This window comes from Ictalurus punctatus, chromosome 17 (assembly GCF_001660625.3).
Source record: "Ictalurus punctatus breed USDA103 chromosome 17, Coco_2.0, whole genome shotgun sequence".
In the NCBI taxonomy this organism is placed as follows: domain Eukaryota; kingdom Metazoa; phylum Chordata; class Actinopteri; order Siluriformes; family Ictaluridae; genus Ictalurus; species Ictalurus punctatus.
This window is the reverse complement of record NC_030432.2, coordinates 25,863,690-25,890,894: the sequence shown is the minus strand read 5'-3', so window position 1 is coordinate 25,890,894 and position 27,205 is coordinate 25,863,690. Positions and strand designations below refer to the sequence as shown.

At 45.3% G+C, this 27,205-nt stretch overlaps 1 protein-coding gene across 1 annotated transcript in view; it reads right to left on the bottom strand.

The window, feature by feature from the left end:
* efna2a (ephrin-A2a) overlaps positions 1–27,205 on the bottom strand; it is an 84,516-nt gene that overhangs the window by 3,339 nt on the left and 53,972 nt on the right. Inside the window, exon 2 of the mRNA XM_053687411.1 lies at positions 13,053–13,345. Coding sequence (XP_053543386.1) covers positions 13,053–13,345 — 293 coding nt within the window. The remainder of the gene's footprint in view (positions 1–13,052; positions 13,346–27,205) is intronic.

Genomic DNA, 27,205 nt, shown 5'->3' with positions numbered 1-27,205 from the left:
AGAGAGAATAGAGAGAGAGAATAGAGAGAGGGAATAGAGAGAGAGAATAGAGAGGGAATAGAGAGAGAGAATAGAGAGGGAATAGAGAGAGAATAGAGAGAGAGAATAGAGAGAGAATAGAGAGAGGGAATAGAGAGAGAGAATAGAGAGGGAATAGAGAGAGAGAATAGAGAGGGAATAGAGAGAGAGAATAGAGAGAGGGAATAGAGAGAGAGAATAGAGAGGGAATAGAGAGAGAGAATAGAGAGGGAATAGAGAGAGAGAATAGAGAGGGAATAGAGAGAGAGAATAGAGAGGGAATAGAGAGAGAATAGAGAGAGGGAATAGAGAGAGAGAATAGAGAGAGAGAATAGAGAGAGAATAGAGAGAGAGAATAGAGAGAGAAGAGAGAGGGAATGGAGAGAGGGATGGTGAGGGAACGAGTGTTTATAGCTGCTATAACGTAAGAGAGAACAGGAAGTCGCTCGTCTCAGAAGGAAAAAATGGAACTATGAACAGAAAAGTATGTTTACTTGTTTAAAAGACGTGTTGTTTAATGATGAAAACGGTGATAAATTGCTGTGGTAAAAGAGGAATAAAAGAACAGAGGAATGAAAGATTGGTGGTGTTGCTAGCGGAGTTAGCGTGATATTATAGCGTTAGCGTTAGCGTTAGCGTCAGCGTGTTCCTGTGGTCAGAAGGTCCAGAGGTGTGTGTGAAGCGTGGAGGTGGATGTGGTTAATATTCAGGATGCGCTGTGTGGTATTTAATCAGAGTAAAACCGTCACACTGATTCATCTTCACATCACTAATCGGTTCTTCATCTCCAGAGGGAGGAGTCAGGAGGGTGTTTAGTGTTTAGAAGATGTCCTGGAAGCAGATGATTTCCACCTCGCACCGCCGGCGAGAGGAAACGCTCTCACAGCGGATTCATTCACGCAGGTTTCCTCCCGAATCACAGCTCGCGCTCTCTTTCAACCTTCACACGCTCCTCCTGTTTGTTTCAGACATAAAGAGCGTCAGAGAAGAAAAGGATTTCACAGCGCGGCGCCGAGCTCGCCCGTTTACACACACACGCTTTAACCTTTACGCTCCATTTCAGGGTCACAGTGAGACGCTTTAATTGTTTATTAAAACTGAAAGAATTAAAAAAGGAGCGATTTTCAGCGTGAAGCTGCGTGTGTTCAGAGATAACCATCAGAAACCCGCTGATTAGTGACGGCCTGCGGGTAAAGTGACTTTATTTGTTTATTTATTTACTTACTTACTTATTTAGTGTAGGTATGTGTGTGTGTGTGTGTGTGTGTGTGTGTGTGTGTGTGTGTGTGTGTGTGTGTGTGTGTGGATCTGATGTTTTCACCCCAAATGAATATTTCGATTATACTGATTGTTGTTGTTGTTGTTGATGTTGTTGTTGTTGTTGTTGTTGATGATGTTGATGTTGTTGTTGTTGATGATGTTGTTGTTGTTGTTGTTGTTGTTGTTGATGATGTTGTTGATGATGTTGTTGATGATGATGATGTTGATGTTGATGATGATGTTGTTGTTGTTGTTGATGTTGTTGATGATGATGTTGATGATGTTGTTGATGATGTTGTTGTTGATGATGATGTTGTTGTTGATGATGTTGATGATGTTGATGATGTTGTTGTTGTTGATGTTGTTGTTGTTGATGTTGTTGTTGTTGATGATGTTGTTGTTGTTGTTGTTGTTGTTGTGGAACTGAGGCTAGTGTTTCTGTGTTTAAATGCAGGAGATTATTATCTTTTTCTCTTCCTTTCTAGTTTCTTCTTTCATTTTTTCATTCTTAACTTTCTTTTTTTTGCACGTGCTGCATTTCCTTCTTTCCTTTTTACTATTTTAATGTTTATCAAATTCATTCTTTTTCTTGTTCTCTCTCTCCCTCCTTTCTTCTTTTACTTCTCTCAGCAACTTCAATCAGGAAGCATCTGAGAACGAAAAACATTCCTTCTCTCTCTCTCTTTCTTTCTTATTATTTTTAATTCTTACAGCCTTTTTCTTTTTTGTTGTCTTTCTCCTTTATTATTTTTCTTCTTTCTTCCTTTCTTTTTTATTTTCTTCTTTGCTCTCTCCATCATTTTTTGTTTTTTCTTTCTTTTAGTCACTTCTCCTTCACTCTCTCGATCGTCACTCTTTCTCTCTCTCTCTCTCTTTAAGAAAGATGTAGTGAAATATATTTTTCCTTTGCTCTGTTTCAGGAGGTTTAAATGTAAAGACTCTTTAATATCTTTAATGAATAATTGTTTAAAATAAAATAAAGAGCTGCAGTTTCGATCTGAACTCCTCCTCTTCTTCTTTCGGGGCGGTGTACGGTGGGGGTACAGAGCGACTGTAGAGCTGACGTTATGGAGGAAATGTAAACAGACATGCGGATTTTGATCTGATCTTTTTTGATCAGATTATTGGACAGATGTAAACAGACTGACTGCCAACTTTAAGATATTTTTACTTTAGGGTTTTTTTGTTTTTGTTTATATTTAGGCATAAAATAAAAAGTTAAGCCTCTCACTGTGAAACTCAGTGTCCTTTTGGACAGGCAAAACACACGCACACACACACACACACACACACACACACACACACACACACACACACACAGTGAGGTCATTGTGCATTCAGTGTGTCTGCGGTTCATTGGAAAGCGGCCGACCTCGACGGACGCCTGTCAAGATCTCATCAATACTTAAAAAGTGAGGACGGATTGAAGGTGGGGGTTGGTGGGGGGGCAATGGGGGGGATTAAAGGGAGGGGGGTGTATGAGGGGGGGTTATAAGGGTAAAGCCTCACTGATGGACACACTCTTTCATCAGCACACAATCGAAACGCCATCTTCTTTCGTCCTCCTGATCGCCCCCGACACCCCTCCGTCCTCCATCCTCCTCTCTCAGTATCACCCCGACACCCCTCCGTCCTCCATCCTCCTCTCTCAGTATCACCCCGACACCCCTCCGTCCTCCATCCTCCTCTCTCAGTATCACCCCGACACCCCTCCGTCCTCCATCCTCCTCTCTCAGTATCACCCCGACACCCCTCCGTCCTCCATCCTCCTCTCTCAGTATCACCCCGACACCCCTCTGTGCTCCATCCTCCTCTCTCAGTATCACCCCGACACCCCTCTGTGCTCCATCCTCCCCTCTCAGTATCACCCCGACACCCCTCTGTCCTCCATCCTCCTCTCTCAGTATCGCCCCGACACCCCTCTGTCCTCCATCCTCCTCTCTCAGTATCACCCCGACACCCCTCCGTCCTCCATCCTCCTCTCTCAGTATCGCCCCGACACCCCTCCGTCCTCCATCCTCCCCTCTCAGTATCACCCCGACACCCCTCTGTGCTCCATCCTCCTCTCTCAGTATCACCCCGACACCCCTCTGTGCTCCATCCTCCTCTCTCAGTATCACCCCGACACCCCTCCGTCCTCCATCCTCCTCTCTCAGTATCACCCCGACACCCCTCTGTCCTCCATCCTCCTCTCTCAGTATCACCCCGACACCCCTCTGTCCTCCATCCTCCTCTCTCAGTATCACCCCGACACCCCTCCGTCCTCCATCCTCCTCTCTCAGTATCGCCCCGACACCCCTCTGTGCTCCATCCTCCTCTCTCAGTATCACCCCGACACCCCTCTGTGCTCCATCCTCCTCTCTCAGTATCGCCCCGACACCCCTCCGTCCTCCATCCTCCTCTCTCAGTATCACCCCGACACCCCTCCGTCCTCCATCCTCCTCTCTCAGTATCACCCCGACACCCCTCTGTCCTCCATCCTCCTCTCTCAGTATCGCCCCGACACCCCTCCGTCCTCCATCCTCCTCTCTCAGTATCACCCCGACACCCCTCCGTCCTCCATCCTCCTCTCTCAGTATCGCCCCGACACCCCTCTGTCCTCCATCCTCCTCTCTCAGTATCGCCCCGACACCCCTCCGTCCTCCATCCTCCCCTCTCAGTATCACCCCGACACCCCTCCGTCCTCCATCCTCCTCTCTCAGTATCGCCCCTCCAACCGTCCAGGAATGAAAATGTCCGATCCTCTGTAAAGTCTTGCGTCGAGGCTGACTGGAGGTCAGTGTGGAGTTTTTTTTACCAGCTTTTAGTTAAAAATAAAACCTGACTGTGTTCTAATGTTTACTAAAACACGTGATCGAGAACGCAGATTCAGACTCGTTTACACCACGCTGCTGTTCTGGATTCTGATTGGTCAGAAGGTGTTCTCATTAACGGTTTCATAACATTCTCAAAAGCTAGCTAGCTAACAGCTCGATTAGCAACGCTGCAGCTCTGTAATGTTATAACGCAGATTCGCTGAGACACAATTAACACTTGTGCGTTGTGTTAGTGTGAGCTATTAAGCCTCTTGCAGACATAAGTTGCTATGGTAACCATGGTCATCGCACCATCAGACACAGTGTGTTCGACTTGTTTTATTAAATTAGACTTGTATATCAACTTTCTTTTTTTTGTGATTAAAAAAAAGTACAAAATCTGTTATTTTAAACACGCGACTGATTCCAGTTGTTTTTAGCTGATCATGTGATCATGTGATCCCCCTACTGGATATATTCTGAACTGCAGTAACCAAAGTAATTAAAATGCTGTCTTATTAAATGGTGATGAGTTCTCTATAACAGCGGCCCTGACAGTAGCGCAGGTTTATATTAATGCTCTAATGCGTTATGGTTTCTATAGTAACGGCTCGTTCACGGGGACGTGTACAGCGCACGCTCCACTGATAATAGACTGATTATAAAACATGTTTATGTGGTGAAGTTTTCTTGAAATAAGGAGGTGTTTGTGTAATGTTTATGGAAGGAGTGTCCAGTGTCAGCGCTGTGTAACAGTCACAGGGTTTCAGTAGAGCTTTTCACTTTATAATGACATTTTAATCAGAAGGAACGATGCAATATATCCAACGTATTAAAAACCGCATGTATTATTGTATGTGTAAAACAGCAGGAGTCTGAGTTCTGATCACGCAGCACGATGTGTGTTAAACAGAATACTGACTGAATAAAATCCTTAGTGAAATCATCCATCATCATCATCATCTCAGGCCACATTCAACACCAGCGAGTTGAGAATAATGGAGAAAATGGTTATTACTCTAAATTACTGAGAGTCGATACTCGGACGTGACCGGAATGACGGAGTGTAACGCCAGATTCTCGCTATGATCCGACTCGATCTGCTCTTTTTCTCCCGGTGTAATTTAGCAAGGGGAAGAAGTGCATGATGGGATGTTTTAAATGACAGCAGCCGAGCTGGAGAAGGTCAGAGCAATTTCGTCCAGAAGGAACAAATATCAGCGTCTTATTGTTGATCTGATTGTGAAGAGGTCAGACGGACTCGCGGGTGTAAAGTGATTTCCTCTGGAAATAGATTCTCACTGCAGGGACGGACGATAAATCAGAGACACGATACATCACGATAAAAAAAAAACAGAAGTGATTTCCCCTTTATTCTCTAAATCACAGAAGTACCGCTTCTCTTCCTCGCTCATGTCAGGGAGGAACTCTTCCACCAGAGAGGACAGAAGTTTTAAAGTCTGAGCACGATTTAAGGAGAAACAAATAAATAAATAAAACAAACCTGTTTGGTTTTCTTTAATTAGTTTAATTATTTTGATTATAATATTTCTGTGCACACTGTAATGTCTGACTGAACTCTATTATCCTCTTAAGCTGGTCTGATCCGAATCCTGATCAGATTTAAATCAGGGGAATTTACTCCTGCAGTCTGAGTTCATCTCAAATCTGATCCGCTGCGTCACGTGTAGAAATTAGAGACGGCACTAATCTGATACCCGGTGTCAGTAAATAAACGGTGGATCGGATGTCAGAGGAAACTTATCGACATCGGATCCTGTGGATTTGGAAGAGAAACTGGTTCTTCTTCTGCAGGATTTGATTTGATTGGATTTCTACTGTATTATTATATGTATTATATTTACAACCCCAGTGAGTTTGTGTGAAATGCTTCCGTTAAACTAAATAAAATGTTGGAAGCTTTAGTAGTTTTTAAAGAAAATGATACGAGTGTCTGTAATCAGCTGTTACTCGAGTGTTCATGTTAAACCGCCAGCTTCCTGCTGCGGTCCTCCTTCATCTCACTGGAAAATGACGTGTTTCTTTTCCCCGTTAAAAACGCCGACTCACGCTTGGTGTGTGTTATGATGTAATGCAGTGGGAGGAGTTTTAATCGTCAGGTACGTCTTGGAGAGGTTATTAGTCGGTAATGTGTATAACGTCAGTACGCACCGTGGTTCGCGTGCCACTAAACGTGTCTAGTTGAACTCCGAGGAGAAGATTCCAGCAGCAGGAACACGACCGGTATCGACCTTGTTTAAATCCAGAAGTTTGTAACTCGTGTTATTTGCGTTCGCAGTTCAGGATAAAATTGAACTGCAGTGTAATTTTACTGAATTTCTGGCTCGTCTAAGGGAAATGTTCCGGATGGTTCTGTTTCATTTACATTCTCTCCATCTGCACGACAAACGGGAGTTCCGGTACGTGCTAGCTAGCTCAGTCGTTAGCCCTGGAAATTAGCTAGCTTTTACTTGGCAACCAGTTGCCTAGCAACAGTATGCTCGTGATTAACCTCTTCAGTACAGCGCGTGTATCACGTGTCACGTTCCAGTGTTTCTCATTTAGGTTTGTTAATCATGATTGCTTCCTGGACTCTGATTGGTCGTCAGGTGGTGATGAGTTCTGGACTCTGATTGGTCGTCAGGTGGTGATGAGTTCTGGACTCTGATTGGTCGTCAGGTGGTGATGAGTTCTCTATAACAGCGGCCCTGACAGTAGCGCAGGTTTATATTAATGCTCTAATGCGTTATGGTTTCTATAGTAACGGCTCGTTCACAGGGACGTGTACAGCGCACGCTCCACTGATAATAGACTGATTATAAAAGGTGTTGATGTAGCGTGTAAGAAGGAGTCTCCAGTGTCAGCGCTGTGTAACAGACAGAGGGGAAGCTGTGACGTTAAGTCTTCAGCACGAGGAGTTTACACTCGGCGATATCAGAGCACATTCTCCGTGAAGAATTCAAATACACGTACAATACAAATCCTATGCTGTGTGTACAGAATAAAAATACTCCTTTTAAAAAGGTTTTTTGTCGTTGTTTATTTTCACACATGACAGCAGAGCGAGCGAGCGGGTTTTTAGGTCTGAATCTCGCGGGACTCCGGAAGATAACACACAGATAGCAATCAAGATGGACGTCATGAAGCCTGTCAGAATCTCCGAGTAAAACATCGACGCAGTCACCGGGCGCTACGAACCGAAGAGTTCTTAATGTTTTTGCTGATAAAAAACCCAAAACCCAACAGAGTACATGAGCGCGGTGACGGAGAACTGACGGGTCGAGGCGGAGAACACACATCCGAGAACCGCAGCCTTCAATACGAGAAAAATTTGAATTATTAAACGTCACAAATCTGTTTTCCGACACGCAGAGAGATTAGCCGTGTGAGTTCTGTAGGCGAAGAACTCCGTTAAGTGAAGCTCTTTTGTATATTTACACGTGCACGTGCTCCTTTAAATCCGGTATCTTTCCGTCACGCTCCAGTCTCTTAAAATTCAGGTTGCGGTTTCACTGAAGCAACACAAAAAGTGCCTCAAGGTCACAATCTGATGCAAGAAGTGTGTCATTAAACGCTTGAACGAGAAACAGAGACAGAGACGGGGGTGGATGCAGGCGGTTTCTCGGGTCGCGAGCAGGAGAAGCTGGACCTCTCCTCTGGAAAGTGTTAGTCACTGAGTTATTATATTAACCTAGAAAAGTCCTGGGTGAGTTTATAAAGGCGTTAGTAATGAACAGACTGTAGGAAGCAATCTGGGGCGAAACGCAGGGTGTGGGGGCGGAATCACAGGAGGACATTCCCTTTAAAATAAAATCCTGAAACACATTCCAGATGTGCTGAAGCAGTTAGCGTTAACACTCTGAAGGTGATTGTTTTCCTCCGACTGCACGTCCCCGAGTGTTTTATTCCTCTTACACCACAGCAACTCTCCAACAACGGCACTTTACTCATTAAAGAGTCTCATCTCGCTCTCTGTATCAGACGCTCATTCAGTATAAATCGCGTGGACTTTATTCCAGGGTCCGTGGTGGTGACGTTATTACAGAATCTACTGTCTTCAGTTTCAGCTTCACAAAGATGAAGAAACACTTTACACTTTTTATCCGTTTCTAGTTACATTTCACATTGTGGAACATCGGTGAAGCGAGGAATTCCTCTTCTCACTTACGCTATAGCAGCTATAAACAAACACTCCTTCCCTCACCATCCCTCTCTCTATTCCCTCTCTCTATTCCCTCTCTCTATTCCCTCTCTCTACCCTCTCTATTCCCTCTCTCTACCCTCTCTATTCCCTCTCTCTATTCCCTCTCTCTACCCTCTCTATTCCCTCTCTCTATTCCCTCTCTCTATTCCCTCTCTATTCCCTCTCTCTATTCCCTCTCTCTACCCTCTCTATTCCCTCTCTCTATTCCCTCTCTCTACCCTCTCTATTCCCTCTCTCTATTCCCTCTCTCTATCCTCTCTATTCCCTCTCTCTATTCCCTCTCTCTATTCCCTCTCTCTATTCCCTCTCTCTATCCTCTCTATTCCCTCTCTCTATTCCCTCTCTCTATTCCCTCTCTCTATTCTCTCTCTCTATTCCCTCTCTATTCCCTCTCTCTATCCTCTCTATTCCCTCTCTCTATTCCCTCTCTCTATCCTCTCTATTCTCTCCCTCTATTCTCTCTCTCTATTCCCTCTCTCTATTCTCTCTCTATTCCCTCTCTCTATTCCCTCTCTATTCCCTCTCTCTATTCTCTCTCTCTATTCCCTCTCTCTATTCTCTCTCTCTATTCCCTCTCTCTATTCTCTCTCTCTATTCCCTCTCTATTCCCTCTCTCTATCCTCTCTATTCCCTCTCTCTATTCTCTCTCTATTCCCTCTCTCTATTCTCTCTCTCTATTCCCTCTCTCTATTCTCTCTCTCTATTCCCTCTCTATTCCCTCTCTCTATCCTCTCTATTCCCTCTCTCTATTCCCTCTCTCTATCCTCTCTATTCTCTCCCTCTATTCTCTCTCTCTATTCCCTCTCTCTATTCTCTCTCTCTATTCCCTCTCTCTATTCCCTCTCTCTATTCCCTCTCTCTATTCCCTCTCTATTCCCTCTCTCTATTCCCTCTCTCTATTCTCTCTCTCTATTCCCTCTCTCTATCCTCTCTATTCCCTCTCTCTATTCCCTCTCTCTATTCCCTCTCTCTATTCCCTCTCTCTATCCTCTCTATTCCCTCTCTCTATCCCCTTTATTCTCTCCCTCTATTCTCTCTCTCTATTCTCTCTCTATTCCCTCTCTCTATTCCCTCTCTCTATTCCCTCTCTCTATTCTCTCTCTATTCCCTCTCTCTATTCTCTCTCTCTATTCCCTCTCTATTCTCTCTCTATTCCCTCTCTCGATTCCCTCTCTCTATTCTCTCTCTCTCTATTCCCTCTCTCTATTCCCTCTTTCTATTCCCTCTCTCTATTCCCTCTCTCTATTCTCTCTCTCTCTATTCTCTCTCTCTATTCCCTCTCTCTATTCTCTCTCTATTCCCTCTCTCTATTCTCTCTCTCTATTCCCTCTCTCTATTCCCTCTCTCTATTCTCTCTCTCTATTCTCTCTCTATTCCCTCTCTCTATTCTCTCTCTCTATTCCCTCTCTCTATTCTCTCTCTCTATTCCCTCTCTCTATTCCCTCTCTCTATCCTCTCTATTCCCTCTCTCTATTCTCTCTCTCTATTCTCTCTCTATATTCTCTCTCTATTCCCTCTCTCTATTCCCTCTCTCTATTCCCTCTCTCTATTCCCTCTATTCCCTGTCTCTATTCTCTCTCTCTATTCTCTCTCTATTCTCTCTCTCTATTCCCTCTCTCTATTCCCTCTCTCTATTCTCTCTCTCTATTCCCTCTCTCTATTCCCTCTCTCTATTCTCTCTCTCTATTCTCTCTCTATTCTCTCTCTCTATTCTCTCTCTATTCCCTCTCTCTATTCTCTCTCTATTCTCTCTCTCTATTCTCTCTCTATTCCCTCTCTCTATTCCCTCTCTCTTGATTCCCTCTCTTCATGTTAATGAGACAAAAAATATTTACGCAGCTTGTTGTGTAACCGAGTCACAGCTTCACCTCTGACTGTCACACAGCACTGACACTGGAGACTCCTTCCACACGCGTTACATAAACGTCTCCTTACTTGACGGAAACCTGATCAAATCAAAGATTTTTTAATCTGTTCATTATCAGTGGAGCGTCCGCTGTGAATTGGCCGTTACCATAGAAACCATACCGTATTAGAACGAGCGCGTTGGTATAAACGGTCTGACCAATCAGAATCCACGGCTGTGTATTGCTGCGTTTAAAACTCAATTATTCAGATGCAGTGATTAAATGAATATTAGCACAATAACAGAACAGAGTTCCTCGCGTACATGTTTCTGCAGGCTGAAAATAAATGATAAAATCCACCATTAACTGAGAGTCTGAGAGCGTGCGGGGGAACGTGGCCAGAGGCGGGAGACATAATGAAGTCAAACCCAAAATTACAGTATTCATTTTAGCTGGCTGCCCTTCAAGGCCTGGTGTTTTATCCCATCATCCTCCTGCTGACTACATTATTGATTTCAGTATATGAGGTTGTGTTCGTTATTGATTTCATTATAACGAAGCTCTGCCACTCAATTCACAAAACTTTCTTGTCTTTATTTATTTTTTCTGTTAAAGTTTGTAGGTATTGTGGTTCTGCCCTTCCTCTCTCTCTTTTTATCTTTCTCTCTGTCTCTATCTGAAAGCATCACGGATATGAGATTCAGTGGTATGTGGAAATCATCACTTAAAGCAGCAGGTTGGCCAAAAATGAAAAGTATAATCACGATGTCCTCTTTACGCCAAATGTAGTCAACCAGCTTACACGTTTAATGTGTCACGTTCTGTACTGGAGCGACACAGCTAATGTTGCTAACAAGTAATGAAAGCATAAAGTCTCCAGCCTATCAGAGCCCTAGGTCTGCACTTCCTGCTGACTGGAGAGGAGATGTCACTTTGGCCCCCGGAGAACCCAAATCTGCAGACATAACTAACCCCAGAAAATAACTTCATGAGAATGCAAATTTTCAGATGGAACAGAAGAGGTGGAACTTAAGGATCGGAAGGCGATGGGGTGGAGTTTAAGGATCGGAAGGCGATGGGGTGGAGTTTAAGGATCGGAACGCGATGGGGTGGAGTTTAAGGATCGGAACACGACGGGGTGAAGTTTAAGGATCGGAACGCGATGGGGTGGAGTTTAAGGATCCGAACGCGACGGGGTGGAGTTTAAGGATCGGAAGGCGACGGGGTGGAGTTTAAGGATCCGAACGCGACGGGGTGGAGTTTAAGGATCGGAAGGCGACGGGGTGGAGTTTAAGGATCCGAACGCGACGGGGTGGAGTTTAAGGATCGGAAGGCGACGGGGTGGAGTTTAAGGATCGGAACGCGACGGGGTGGAGTTTAAGGATCGGAACGCGACGGGGTGAAGTTTAAGGATCGGAACACGACGGGGTGAAGTTTAAGGATCGGAAGGCGACGGGGTGGAGTTTAAGGATCCGAACGCGACGGGGTGGAGTTTAAGGATCGGAACGCGGCAGGGTGGAGTTTAAGGATCGGAACGCGACGGGGTGAAGTTTAAGGATCGGAACGCGACGGGGTGGAGTTTAAGGATCGGAACGCGACGGGGTGGAGTTTAAGGATCGGAACGCGACGGGGTGGAGTTTAAGGATCGGAACGCGACGGGGTGGAGTTTAAGGATCGGAACACGACGGGGTGCAGTTTAAGGATCGGAACGCGATGGGGTGGAGTTTAAGGATCCGAACGCGACGGGGTGGAGTTTAAGGATCCGAACGCGACGGGGTGGAGTTTAAGGATCGGAACGCGATGGGGTGGAGTTTAAGGATCCGAACGCGACGGGGTGGAGTTTAAGGATCGGAAGGCGACGGGGTGGAGTTTAAGGATCGGAACGCGGCAGGGTGGAGTTTAAGGATCGGAACGCGACGGGGTGGAGTTTAAGGATCGGAACGCGACGGGGTGGAGTTTAAGGATCGGAACGCAAATGTTTGGATTTTGCGATGGACTGCTATGAGAGTCATTCTGAGTGTCAGATTGTGCACGAGTCGTCTTGCGTTAAGATGTCAGTTGACTCTGCTAACATTAGCTAGCTATGATAACGTCAAATTTGACCGTAAATTATAGTTTGTTGAATTTGTAAAGTGAAAAACAGCAGGATTTATTTTTAAAAATAATTAAACGCTGACCTCGGAGCAGAATCGGATACATTTTACCTTCATCACTGTGCTGCAGTCGCGTCACACTAAATGTGCCACCACTGTCCAATCACAGCTCCAGCTCGGGGGTGTGGCCTAATCAGGCTTGAAAATGTATTTTTCCAGGAGGCATTACTTTTCTTTTTGAATTCTTTATTCCTACTGCACCTTTTATCGTCAGGCTTTTCAGAATTATCACTAAAACATGATAAAGTGACTAAAGAAAGGTACAATCTCACCGCAGGACAAAGACTGCGTGTTAATATGCTAATGCAAAGCAACACTGTGTGTGTATTGTATCTCATGTTTCCTGACTAATGAGACTGCATTTCACACAGAAGCGTATTCATGATGAGATTTTGGGGTTTCATTCTAAAAAAGAAAGAAAAGAAAAATCGAATCTCTGCAGGAAATAAAAAGAAATCCATTTTGATGTCATTTTAATTCCTCTGATTTGAGATTTTCAATAGATTTCGGGGAATCTAGTGCGCACTCTGTCACCCACCCAGGGCTCTAATATGAGGAACAGAGGCTATATTTCATCTACGTGAAAATATTAGGACTTTAATATATCCATCACCGTATTGCTCATTTAATCAGCTTCCTCCGGCGTGTTTGAAAACGAAGCTACGGTGAATTCAGGGTAAGTTGTGCTACTGAAGTTCACAGTGAAGTCACTCCTCTAATGAACACTTACAGGAAATGTAGAAGAGTGCATTAATCTCAGCATCAGGGCACTTACAGATGTAGTAGTACTCGTGTCCGGGGCGGAACTCGAAGCCAAGCGAGAACGGTGTAAAGAGCTGGAATTTTTCGGAGAAGCGTAGCGGCCCGTCGACGTTCTGCGGCCTGTTACACTCCCAGCGTTTAAACCCCCTCATGCGGTGTTCGCAGGTCGTGTAGCCGTCGTGGTTAACCATGAACAGGATGTAGCGCTCCATCCGGCTCAGCGGCTGCGGCTCCTCGTAGTACGGACAGTACACGTCCAGGTAGTCGTTGATGTTCACGGCTACGGTGTACTCTCCATGCCAAAACCTGTTGAGAGAACGGGAAATGTGAGGTCAGTGCTCTCCACGCTAATGTGAGGTGAGCGCTGTACTGTTTTATTAGTTTTTATTGAAGCGTTTCAGATGTCTTGCATCACCCACACAGCCGCGTATCAGCAACATGAAAGGAGGAACAGTGTCCTCTACGACCAGTGTGAGGAAATATGCCTCTTGTTTCTATTTCTATTGTTAAATAAAATAATGCTGATCAAATTCCTGCATCCCCTTTATCAGAGCTCGGGGGGTGCAGTCATGTTTAAATGATAAAATACCCGATTCAGTGAATCGGATCAGAAAACCCATCACACCCGTTAATGTTAACGGTATCGTAAAGACCCGTTGGGTGCGCATGATAAACATTCCGTAATTGGTTGCGTTAACATTAAATAAGTTGTACGGTCTATACGCAGAAACAGTGCAACGAGACGTGTGTTTATTCCACTCGGTTAGGAAGCGCAGGGCTGATGGTGGGAACATGACGAGGGTGGAACATAATGGAGGAGAAGCATAACGGGGCGAAACAAAAGAGGGGTGACAGGTCGGAACATGAAAACATGACACATAATGGGGAAACATCACGAGGTGGAATGTTTATAACAGATCCTAACAGCTTTACACATAACGGAGTGGAACATGATGGAGTGAGGAATAACGGGGTGGGGTATGATGGATTGGGGTATAACGGGGTGGGGATTAACGGGGTGGGGATTAACTGAGTAAGGAATAACGGAGTGAGGAATATCGGAGTGGGGAATAACAGAGTAAGGAATAATGAAGTGAGGAATATCGGAGTGGGGAATAACAGAGTAAGGAATAACGGAGTGGGGAATATCGGAGTGGGGAATATCGGGGTGGGGAATATCGGAGTGGGGAATAACTGAGTAAGGAATAACAGAGTGAGGAATATCGGGGTGGGGAATAACTGAGTAAGGAATAACAGAGTGAGGAATATCGGGGTGGGGAATAACTGAGTAAGGAATAACGGAGTGAGGAATATCGGGGTGGGGAATAACAGGGTGGGGAATATCGGAGTGGGGAATAACAGAGTAAGGAATAATGAAGTGAGGAATATCGGGGTGGGGAATAACGGAGTGAGGAACATGTGGAGTTTCACAATAAAACACCAAAAATGAAGAGCAATGTTTCTTTTTGAAATATAAAAATCGCTGTGTTTTGTAGGCGTGGAACAGATTTTGAATGCAGTAGTTTGTGAACTAGTCGGAATATCGTGATGCATGGCGTGGATCGTAGAATTTCTGTCACGATGCCGAGCTTTACTTTATTTTCTGCAGTATGACTAGATAGTGCACATGAAGGTCCCTAGACAGTGCGAGTGAACAGAACTGAGCAGCATCACGTTAATGCGACTATCAATTTAGTCTGTCTCTCTGTCTGTCTGTCTCTACCTGTCTGTCTCTCTCTACCTGTCTGTCTCTCTCTACCTGTCTGTCTCTCTCTATCTGTCTGTCTTTTCACTGCAACATGAGGACGTTTCATATTTTTTGTGAAACCATGACAACAGTATATTTATTTTGTGTGTGTAATTGAATGGATGTGTCAGTCATGTGGAGCAGATGAACATCGTCTTTGTTCTCGCCGCTTTGGAAGCACACAAAACAGACGAGGCTGAAATCATGGATCAGATTTTACTCGGTGTTTTTGGAGAGTCGTTTATTCCGCTGCTCTTTTCAGGCTGAGTACGCCTGCCCCTTTCTCTCCATCTCTCTCTCGCTCTCTCTCGCTCTCTCCCACTCTCTCTCCCACTTTCTCTCCCACTCTGCATAATCATGACCCAGATACAGGCGTGTGGAGCGAGTGAGGAGCCTTTCTCTCCCGTTGTCGCTTTCTGTTCATCTCCTTTTGTGTTTCTGAACACGACGCTGCAGCACAGCTGTGAGATGTGTCGGGAGATAACACGGAAAAAAAGAAAAAAAATCAGGAATCCATTGTGTGTGTGTGTGTGTGTGTGTGTGTGTGTGTGTGTGTGTGTGTGTGTGTGTGTGTTCGCTGTGACATTACGCTCACGTCTGTTCTGAATTTGAATAGAAGAAAAAGCCTGAAAATAAAGTACAAAATAAATAACATGTTGCAAAGTAATAAAAAGTGTTTGTTAGTCGAGCATAAAAATTCCTGATATCTGTCTTTTCTTTCTTTCTCAGTTTCAGATTATTCTTTCTTTCTTTCTGTCACTTTCATTTTCTTTTTTCTTTCTTTCTTAAGTTGCATCACACCAAAATAGCGTTGATCATTTTTCTATAACAGCACAACACTGTTTTATTTCTTACTAGGCAACAACAGTCATGGTTTCAGTGACCTTTGTGGGTGTGGTTCTGAGAGAGTGGGTTTTGTGGGAGGGGTTTTAGGAGAGTGGGTTTTGTGGGTGTGGTTCTGAGAGAGTGGGTTTTGTGGGTGGAGTTCTGAGAGAGTGGGTTTTGTGGGTGTGGTTCTGAGAGAGTGGGTTTTGTGGGTGTGGTTCTGAGAGAGTGGGTTTTGTGGGTGGAGTTCTGAGAGAGTGGGTGTTGTGGGTGGAGTTCTGAGAGAGTGGGTTTTGTGGGTGTGGTTCTGAGAGAGTGGGTTTTGTGGGAGGGGTTTTAGGAGAGTGGGTTTTGTGGGTGGAGTTCTGAGAGAGTGGGTTTTGTGGGTGTGGTTCTGAGAGAGTGGGTTTTGTGGGAGGGGTTTTAGGAGAGTGGGTTTTGTGGGTGGAGTTCTGAGAGAGTGGGTGTTGTGGGTGGAGTTCTGAGAGAGTGGGTTTTGTGGGTGTGGTTCTGAGAGAGTGGGTTTTGTGGGAGGGGTTTTAGGAGAGTGGGTTTTGTGGGTGGAGTTCTGAGAGAGTGGGTTTTGTGGGTGTGGTTCTGAGAAAGTGGGTTTTGTGGGTGTGGTTAAGGAGGATTTGTCACACACAGACCTGGCCACTCTGTAACACACACAGTGCGTCCTGCACTATTCGTCCTCGTCCTCACACACACTCACACACACACACACACACACACACACACACACACACACACACACACATTTTAGTCTTATTCTGGATCTGGGACAATAACAGATGATTAGAACAGCATGGACACTGACTCAGAACACACACACACACACACACACACACACACACACACACACACACACACACACACACACACACACACAGACACACAGCAGAGACCAAACTCTCTTTAATATTATCCTTAATTTCTTTCTCTCTTTTTTCCTATTTAACTTTTTCATTCTTTCCATGTTTTTTTCTTTCCTTCCTATTTCTATCTGCAAGCAGCGCGCTCTACACCCGTAACTCTACACCTGTAACTCTACACCTGTAACTCTACACCCCGTAACTCTACACCCCGTAAATCTACACCCGTAACTCTACACCTGTAACTCTACACCCGTAACTCTACACCTGTAACTCTACACCCGTAACTCTACACCCCGTAACTCTACACCCCGTAACTCTACACCCCGTAACTCTACACCACATAATTCTACACGTAACTCTACATCCCGTAATTCTTCACCCGCCGTAACTCTTCACCCGCCGTAACTCTTCACCCGCCGTAACTCTAAACCCAGCGAGAAACCATGTTTCTCGTTCTTTTCTCTCTCAGATGTATCTGTTGTTCTTCAGTAACCCCACACGGCTGTACTGTACCCATGAGACACTGAGAGACGATTAACTCCACACATCAGGGTTACAGGTGGAGGTGTTGGACATCACACCGCTTTTTTCCCAGCGCTTTGAGAAGCTGTTTTTAAAGGCACTTTATAAAATAAAGTTCATCATTATTATTATTATTATTATTATTATTATTATTATTATTATTCTTTCTCAGTCTCTCTCCATCATTTTCTCTTTTATTCTCTCTCTCGGTCTTTCAGTCTCTCATCACACCTTTCTTTCTCTCCCTTTATTCATTGTTTATTTTATTTGTTCCTCTTCCTAATTCACCTCCTGTTTGAGCACTCTCTCTCTCTCTCTCTCTCTCTCTCTCTCTCTCTCTCTCTCTCATGCTGATCATCTGATAATCACTTATTTCCTAAACTGCAGTATTGAACATGCTTCAGAATATTGACTGTGTTCCATTTGAGACAAGGTTCCCTACGTAGCACTTATGGGCACTAACCTCCTGCCTCATGTAATTAGTGTTAGCTTAATGAGCTGATTAGCAGTCTGCTGTCCTGATGGAGCTCGTCTCCTCCCAGTATGCACTGGGGCTTGTTACTGCGTTACTCACACTGGGACTGAATCGCTTCTTCCTCCAGCTGAACAAACGCTAAATCACATGAGCGTGGGAATCCCTGCAGCAGCGCTAATCACTTTAAACGTGAAATTACCCCCTTTTGTGTGTGTGTGTGTGTGTGTGTGTGTGTGTGTGTTCTAAATCCAGAAAATTCCCTGCTTTAGGAATCTCATTCTTGGGAAACAGTAGCTTTACAGGAAGTGTGTTATTGTTTCCGAAACAAAAGAGATATATAGTGAAAGAGCCGTGTTTAATATATTTACTAGAAATTACAGCCTACACCATGAGACCCAGCTAGAAAGAAATGCTGCTGCTGATTCTCCTCTTTCCTCTTTTTTCTAAAGAATTACATACGCCAATATCAAGCCTATGAAATCAACACTATTACATGTGTATTCCCTTTGTGTGTTTTTCTGCACGCAGTAAATTCAGAGCTCTACATATATTTACATCAGGACTTTGGACTCTCTTAATTAAGTAAGTAATAAACACTGTGTGTGTATGTGTGTGTGTATGTGTGTGTGTATGTGTGTGTGTGTGTGTGTGTGTGTGTGTGTGTGTGTTGTGCTGTTATGGGAAAATAATCGGTGATGGAGGTGTGAGGAAGTGGAGGAAGCTGTTACTATCCTGCAGTTGATTATTTTCCTCTAACAGCATGTTCCTGAGTGTTTTATTCCTCTTACACCACAGCAACTGACCAAAAACGTTCCTGAGACGAGTGAGTTCCTGTTCTCACCTACACTATAGCAGCTATAAACACTTTCCCTCACCATCCCTCTCTCTATTCTCTCTGACACCGGAGACTCCTTCTATAAATGTTCAATAAATGTGCAGCTTGATTTGATACTGAGGTAAAATCTATATTTCCATCTCGCTGTGACTCGTCCACGCGACTCTTCTGACAATCAGACGTGAAATAAGAGTGGTTATTAAACGGTGTCTCAGGGGATGGTTCTGAAAATGAAAGATGGTTTTTAGTGTTATGAATGTTTGATGTCTGGGCGGAGAGCTCGGGGAAAAGCAGTTAGAGAGGTGAGTAAAGTACAAAAGCCACACTGCTAACTTTCATCTGCAGTTTAATCAAGGTCACAGAGCAGCACAGAGGAGCTTCAATAAAACCTTCACACACTCTGTGAGGATCTGGAGCGCTGTAGGTGACTTTCACACTCCACTCAACTCCGCTTAAATAACACACCCCGCTCCCAGTCTCCTTTACTGCTCACTCGATCGTCCACTTCCTCCTCGGCCACTTCCCCTCGATCACTTCCCCTCGATCACTTCCCCATCGTCCACTTCCTCCTCGGCCACTTCCCCTCGATCACTTCCCCCTCGGCCACTTCCCTTCGATCACTTCCCCTCGATCACTTCCCCCTCGGCCACTTCCCCTCGATCACTTCCCCTCGATCACTTCCCCCTCGATCACTTCCCCTCGATCACTTCCCCATCGTCCACTTCCTCCTCGGCCACTTCCCCTCGATCACTTCCCCCTCGGCCACTTCCCTTCGATCACTTCCCCTCGATCACTTCCCCCTCGGCCACTTCCCCTCGATCACTTCCCCTCGATCACTTCCCCCTCGGCCACTTCCCCTCGATCACTCCCCCCTCGGCCACTTCCCCTCGGCCACTTCCCCTTGATCACTTCCCCTCGGCCACTTCCCCTCGATCACTTCCCCTCGGCCACTTCCTTTCGATCACTTCCCCTCGATCACTTCCCCCTCGGCCACTTCCCCTCGGTCACTTCCCCTCGATCACTTCCCCTCGGCCACTTCCCCCTCGGCCACTTCCCCTCGATCACTTACCCCTCGGCCACTTCCCCCTCAGCCACTTCCCCTTGATCACTTCCCCTCGGCCACTTCCTTTCGATCACTTCCCCTCGATCACTTCCCCCTCGGCCACTTCCCCTCGGTCACTTCCCCTCGATCACTTCCCCTCGGCCACTTCCCCCTCGGCCACTTCCCCTCGATCACTTCCCCCTCGGCCACTTCCCCTCGATCACTCCCCCCTCGGCCACTTCCCCTCGGCCACTTCCCCTTGATCACTTCCCCTCGGCCACTTCCCCTCGATCACTTCCCCTCGGCCACTTCCTTTCGATCACTTCCCCTCGATCACTTCCCCCTCGGCCACTTCCCCTCGGTCACTTCCCCTCGATCACTTCCCCCTCGGCCACTTCCCCTCGATCACTCCCCCCTCGATCACTTCCCCATCGGCCACTTCCCCTCGATCACTTCCCCTCAATCACTTCCCCAACACAGTTTCTCCCAGTCTCCTTTACTGCTCACTCGATCACTTCCCCATCGTCCACTTCCTCCTCGGCCACTTCCCCTCGATCACTTCCCCTCGATCACTTCCCCTCGGCCACTTCCTTTCGATCACTTCCCCTCGATCACTTCCCCCTCGGCCACTTCCCCTCGATCACTTCCCCTCGATCACTTCCCCCTCGGCCACTTCCCCTCAATCACTTCCCCCTCGGCCACTTCCCCTCGATCACTTCCCCTCGGCCACTTCCCCTCAATCACTTCCCCCTCGGCCACTTCCCTCGGCCACTTCCCTCGGCCACTTCCCCTCGATCACTTCCCCTCGGCCACTTCCCCTCGATCACTTCCCCTCGATCACTTCCCCTCGATCACTTCCCCTCGATCACTTACCCATCAGCCACTTCCCCTCGATCACTTCCCCTCGATCACTTCCCCATCAGCCACTTCCCCTCGATCACTTCCCTCGGCCACTTCCCCTCGATCACTTCCCCATCAGCCACTTCCCCTCGGCCACTGCCCCTCGATCACTTCCCCTCGATCACTTCCCCTCGATCACTTCCCCCTCGGCCACTTCCCCCTCGGCCACTTCCCCTCGGCCACTTCCCCTCGGCCACTTCCCCCTCGGCCACTTCCCCCTCAGCCACTTCCCCTCGATCACTTCCCCATTGTCCACTTCCCCCTCGGCCACTTCCCCATTGGAGTCACTTCCCCATTGTCCACTTCCTCCTCGGCCACTTCCCCTCGGAGTCACTTCCCCCCTCGTTCCCTTCACCCTCTCCCACTTCCCCTTGTCAACCTCACCTCATCCACTTCCCCTTCCGCTTTTCTTTCTTTCTTTTTTGACATTTTCTTTGCTGTTTCTTTCGTTCCTTCTTCTTTTTTTCATTTTATTCAATCATTCATTCAACATTTTCTCCCTTCTTCCCTTTTTGACTTTCTTTTCCATTTTTCTCTTTTTCCTTTCATTTTACAGTTTATTTATTAATTAATTTTCTTTCTATCTTATTTATTTATTTATTAGTTTTTTTTCCAGATCATTCATATTAGTGTGCTGCTTTGTATTAGTGTGTGTTTGTGTATTTTAGTGTATGTTGGAGAGTATTTGTGTATATTAGCATGTATTAATGTTTGTTAGTGTGTTGGTTTGTATTAGTGTGTCATGTATTAGTGTGTATTGCTGTGTATTAGTGTGTATTGGTGTGTATTAGTGTGTATTGCTGTGTATTGGTGTGTGTTGGTGTGTATTAGTGTGTGTTGGTGTGTATTAGTGTGTATTAGTATGTATTGGTGTGTATTGCTGTGTATTGGTGTGTGTTGGTGTGTATTAGTGTGTGTTGGTGTGTATTAGTGTGTATTGGTGTGTGTTGTTGTGTATTAGTGTGTGTTGGTGTGTATTAGTGTGTATTGGTGTGTATTGGTGTGTGTTGGTGTGTATTGGTGTGTGTTGGTGTGTATTAGTGTGTGTTGGTGTGTATTAGTGTGTATTGGTGTGTGTTGTTGTGTATTAGTGTGTGTTGGTGTGTATTAGTGTGTATTGGTGTGTATTGGTGTGTGTTGTTGTGTATTAGTGTGTGTTGGTGTGTATTAGTGTGTATTAGTGTGTATTGCTGTGTATTAGTGTGTATTGCAGTGTATTGGTGTGTGTTGGTGTGTATTGCTGTGTATTAGTGTGTATTGCTGTGTGTTGGTGTGTGTTGGTGTGTATTGGTGTGTTTTGGTGTGTATTAGTGTGTATTGCTGTGTATTAGTGTGTATTAGTGTGTATTGCAGTGTATTGCTGTGTATTAGTGTGTATTGCTGTGTATTGGTGTGTATTGTTGTGTATTGGTGTGTATTAGTGTGTATTGGTGTGTGTTGTTGTGTATTAGTGTGCATTAGTGTGTATTGCTGTGTATTAGTGTGTATTGCAGTGTATTGCTGTGTATTAGTGTGTATTGCAGTGTATTGGTGTGTATTGGTGTGTATTAGTGTGCATTAGTGTGTATTGCTGTGTATTAGTGTGTATTGCTGTGTATTGGTGTGTGTTGTTGTGTATTGGTGTGTGTTGGTGTGTATTAGTGTGTATTGATGTGTGTTGTTGTGTATTAGTGTGTATTGGTGTGTATTGCTGTGTATTAGTGTGTATTGCTGTGTATTAGTGTGTATTGGTGTGTGTTGTTGTGTATTTGTGTGTATTAGTGTGTATTGGTGTGTATTAGTGTGTATTAGTGTGTATTGCTGTGTATTAGTGTGTATTGCAGTGTATTAGTGTGTATTGCAGTGTATTGGTGTGTATTGGTGTGTATTGGTGTGTATTAGTGTGTGTTGTTGTGTATTGGTGTGTATTGCTGTGTATTAGTGTGTATTAGTGTGTATTAGTGTGCATTGCTGTGTATTGCTGTGTATTAGTGTGTATTGGTGTGTATTGCAGTGTATTGGTGTGTATTGGTGTGTATTAGTGTGTATTGCAGTGTATTGGTGTGTATTGGTGTGTATTGGTGTGTATTAGTGTGTGTTGTTGTGTATTGGTGTGTATTAGTGTGTACTGGTGTGTATTGGTGTGTATTGGTGTGTATTAGTGTGCATTGCTGTGTATTGGTGTGTATTGGTGTGTATTGGTGTGTATTAGTGTGTATTGGTGTGTATTGGTGTAAAGTGGTGTGTGTATTGGTGTGTATTGGTGTGTATTGCAGTGTATTGGTGTGCATTGCTGTGTATTGGTGTGTATTGCAGTGTATTGGTGTGTATTGGTGTAAAGTGGTGTGTGTATTAGTGTGTATTAGTGTGTATTAGTGTGCATTGCTGTGTATTGCTGTGTATTAGTGTGTATTGCAGTGTATTGGTGTGTATTGGTGTGTATTGCAGTGTATTGGTGTGTATTGGTGTGTATTGGTGTGTGTTGTTGTGTATTGGTGTGTATTGGTGTGTATTGGTGTGTATTGGTGTGTATTGGTGTGTATTAGTGTGTGTTGTTGTGTATTAGTGTGTACTGGTGTGTATTGGTGTGTATTGGTGTGTATTAGTGTGTATTAGTGTGTGTTGTTGTGTATTAGTGTGTACTGGTGTGTATTGGTGTGTATTGGTGTGTATTAGTGTGTGTTGTTGTGTATTGGTGTGTATTGCTGTGTATTAGTGTGTATTAGTGTGTATTAGTGTGCATTGCTGTGTATTGCTGTGTATTAGTGTGTATTGCAGTGTATTGGTGTGTATTGGTGTGTATTGGTGTGTATTGGTGTAAAGTGGTGTGTGTATTAGTGTGCATTGCTGTGTATTGCTGTGTATTAGTGTGTATTAGTGTGTATTGCTGTGTATTAGTGTGTATTAGTGTGTATTGCAGTGTATTGGTGTGTATTGGTGTGTATTGGTGTGTATTGCAGTGTATTGGTGTGTATTGGTGTGTATTGCAGTGTATTGGTGTGTATTGGTGTGTATTAGTGTGTATTGGTGTGTATTGGTGTAAAGTGGTGTGTGTATTAGTGTGCATTGCTGTGTATTGCTGTGTATTAGTGTGTATTAGTGTGTATTGCTGTGTATTAGTGTGTATTAGTGTGTATTGCAGTGTATTGGTGTGTATTGCAGTGTATTGGTGTGTATTGGTGTGTATTAGTGTGTGTTGTTGTGTATTGGTGTGTATTGTTGTGTATTGGTGTGTGTTGGTGTGTATTAGTGTGTATTGCAGTGTATTGGTGTGTATTGGTGTGTATTGGTGTGTGTTGGTGTGTATTAGTGTGTATTGCAGTGTATTGGTGTGTATTGGTGTGTATTGGTGTGTATTGGTGTGTATTAGTGTGTACTGGTGTGTATTGGTGTGTACTGGTGTGTATTGGTGTGTATTGGTGTAAAGTGGCGTGTGTATTGGTGTTTTTGTTTAATCTCGGGCAGCAGGATGAGCTCTCGGCTGTAAATTATTTATTCCGCGACTCCGGAGCGTTCCTTCTGGCTCCTCCATGTTTAATATTTCCTTTTGAAGTTCATTAATTAGCTTCGCTGGCTTGGCTTTTTCCTCCTTCTCTCTCTCCTTCTCCATCTCCATCTCTCGCTCTCATATCTTCACATTATCTTACTCTTCATCACTCTTTCCTTCTCTCTCTCTCTCTCATCTGTCCATCTCACTCGCCTTCTCTCTCATATCTTCACTTTATCTTACTCTTCATCACTCTCTCTCTCCATCTGTCTCTATCTCATCGGTCCATCTCACTCGCCTTCGCTCTTCACTTTATCTTACTCTTCATCTGATTCTCCTTCTCTCTCTCTCTCTCTCTCTCTCTCTCTCTCTCTCTCATCGGTCCATATCACTCACCTTTTCTCTTTTATCTTCACTTTATCTTACTCTTCTTCTCTCTCTCTCTCTCTCTCTCATTGGTCCGTCTGACTCACCTTCTCTCTCTTATCTTCACTTTATCTTACTCTTCTTTCTCTCTCCCTCTCTCTCTCTCGCTCTTCATTTGGGTGTTCATTAGTTAATTAGCGCTCAGAATGGGGTCACTCTGTTGCTGTAGTTAAACCGCTTTAGACAGAATTAGAGAGAAATTGATGACGGTGAGAGAAAAGAAGCCGCTGAGGGATTTAACAGCGTGTTATGAATGCGTTTGTGTGTGTGTGTGTGTGTGTGTGTGTGTGTGTGTGTGAGCTCTAATTAAATTGAGTGATGAAACCATACTGAAACTGTAATTAAATCCGATGAACTATCGCTGGGTGGTGATTGACGGACAGTCGAGTGGGATTATTTGCTCACGTGTCTGATAAGTGTCTGATCATCTCCATGGCGTTCTGAAGAGCCGTCAGACTGCAACGTATCTCCTCAGACAAGCAGTGTGTGCTCAGATCAGATCACACCATACACTGGATTATAACGAGAACCTCAGTGACATCACGCTGATGAAATATTTACCCATTAAATATTTAAACTCGGCTGAATTAAACAGCGAGACCGAGACTAATCTTCACAGCGCTGCTGTATTACAGCCTCGTCTCCTGCCTGGAGGAACATCTCACAACTCTTCGTCTCCTTCCTCTCAGAGCCCTTCCTCTCACAGCTCCTCTCCTTCCTCTCACAGCTCCTCTCCTTCCTCTCACAGCTCCTTTCCTTCATCTCACAGCTCCTCTTCTCCTTCATCTCACAGCTCCTCTTCTCCTTCATCTCACAGCTCTTCTCCTTCATCTCACAGCTCCTCTTCTCCTTCCTCTCACAGCTCCTCTCCTTCCTCTCACAGCTCCTCGCCTTCCTCTCACAGCTCTTCTCCTTCCTCTCACAGCTCCTCTCCTTCCTCTCACAGCTCCTCTCCTTCCTCTCACAGCTCCTCTTCTCCTTCATCTCACAGCTCCTCTTCTCCTTCATCTCACAGCTCCTCTCCTTCATCTCACAGCTCTTCTCCTTCATCTCACAGCTCTTCTCCTTCCTCTCACAGCTCCTCTCCTTCCTCTCACAGCTCCTCTCCTTCATCTCACAGCTCTTCTCCTTCCTCTCACAGCTCCTCTCCTTCCTCTCACAGCTCCTCTCCTTCCTCTCACAGCTCCTCTCCTTCATCTCACAGCTCCTCTCCTTCCTCTCACAGCTCCTCTCCTTCCTCTCACAGCTCCTCTCCTTCCTCTCACAGCTCCTCTTCTCCTTCATCTCACAGCTCTTCTTCTCCTTCATCTCACAGCTCCTCTCCTTCCTCTCACAGCTCCTCTCCTTCCTCTCACAGCTCCTCTCCTTCCTCTCACAGCTCCTCTCCTTCCTCTCACAGCTCCTCTCCTTCCTCTCACAGCTCCTCTCCTTCCTCTCACAGCTCCTCTCCTTCCTCTCACAGCTCCTCTCCTTCCTCTCACAGCTCTTCTCCTTCCTCTCACAGCTCCTCTTCTCCTTCATCTCACAGCTCCTCTCCTTCCTCTCACAGCTCCTCTCCTTCCTCTCACAGCTCCTCTCCTTCCTCTCACAGCTCCTCTCCTTCATCTCACAGCTCCTCTTCTCCTTCATCTCACAGCTCTTCTCCTTCCTCTCACAGCTCCTCTCCTTCCTCTCACAGCTCCTCTTCTCCTTCATCTCACAGCTCCTCTTCTCCTTCATCTCACAGCTCTTCTCCTTCATCTCACGGCTCTTCTCCTTCATCTCACAGCTCTTCTCCTTCCTCTCACAGCTCCTCTTCTCCTTCCTCTCACAGCTCTTCTCCTTCCTCTCACAGCTCTTCTCCTTCATCTCACAGCTCTTCTCCTTCCTCTCACAGCTCCTCTTCTCCTTCCTCTCACAGCTCTTCTCCTTCCTCTCACAGCTCTTCTCCTTCCTCTCACAGCTCCTCTCCTTCCTCTCACAGCTCCTCTCCTTCATCTCACAGCTCCTCTCCTTCCTCTCACAGCTCCTCTCCTTCATCTCACAGCTCCTCTCCTTCCTCTCACAGCTCCTCCTCTCCTTCATCTCACAGCTCTTCTCCTTCCTCTCACAGCTCTTCTCCTTCATCTCACAGCTCCTCTCCTTCATCTCACAGCTCCTCTTCTCCTTCATCTCACAGCTCTTCTCCTTCATCTCACAGCTCCTCTCCTTCATCTCACAGCTCCTCTTCTCCTTCCTCTCACAGCTCTTCTCCTTCATCTCACGGCTCTTCTCCTTCATCTCACAGGTCTTCTTCAGTATTGGCTTGTGGCAAGTGAACTGAAATTGCTTTCAGTAAAAGGCTGAAGGCTGGAGGACTTTTAGTGAATTGGTTTGAGTTCAGTGAGCCATCTGCTGGTTAATTATAATCTTAAATAACACTTCATTCATCATGGTGTTTCTGATCAAGCCACAGGAACAGCGGTTTCATCCCAGAGTTTACTTTAAATGTCACTCAGTCAGGTGGAAGAGCACACTTTCAGAGTCATAATGAAAGATTCAGATTAAAAGAGTCAGGTTTAAAGATTTACACTCAGTGAGCAATTTATTAGGAGCACCTGTATACCTACTCATTCGTGCAATTACTCAATCAGCCAATCAGCAGTGCAATGCATAAATCATGCAGATACGGCCAGCAGCTTCAGTTAATGTTCACATCAACCATCAGAATGGGGATAAAATGTGATTTGTGATTTTGAGCGTGTCCTGGTTGTTGGTGTCAGTCAGGCTGGTTTGAGTATTTCTATAACTGCTGATCTGTGTTTCACACACAACAGTCTCTAGAGTTCACTCAGAATGGTGTGATAAAGAAAATACATCCAGTGAGCGTCAGTTCTGAGGACGGAAACAACCTTGTAGATGAGAGAGATCGACGGAGAAGGTCCAGACTTGTCACAGGCTGCAGTAACTCAGATAACCACTCTGTATCGTTGTGCCGAGTAGAAAAGCATCGCAGAATGCACAACATATCGAACCTTGAGGCGGATGGGTTTACAACAGCAGAAGACCACGTCGGGTTCCTCTTCTGTCAG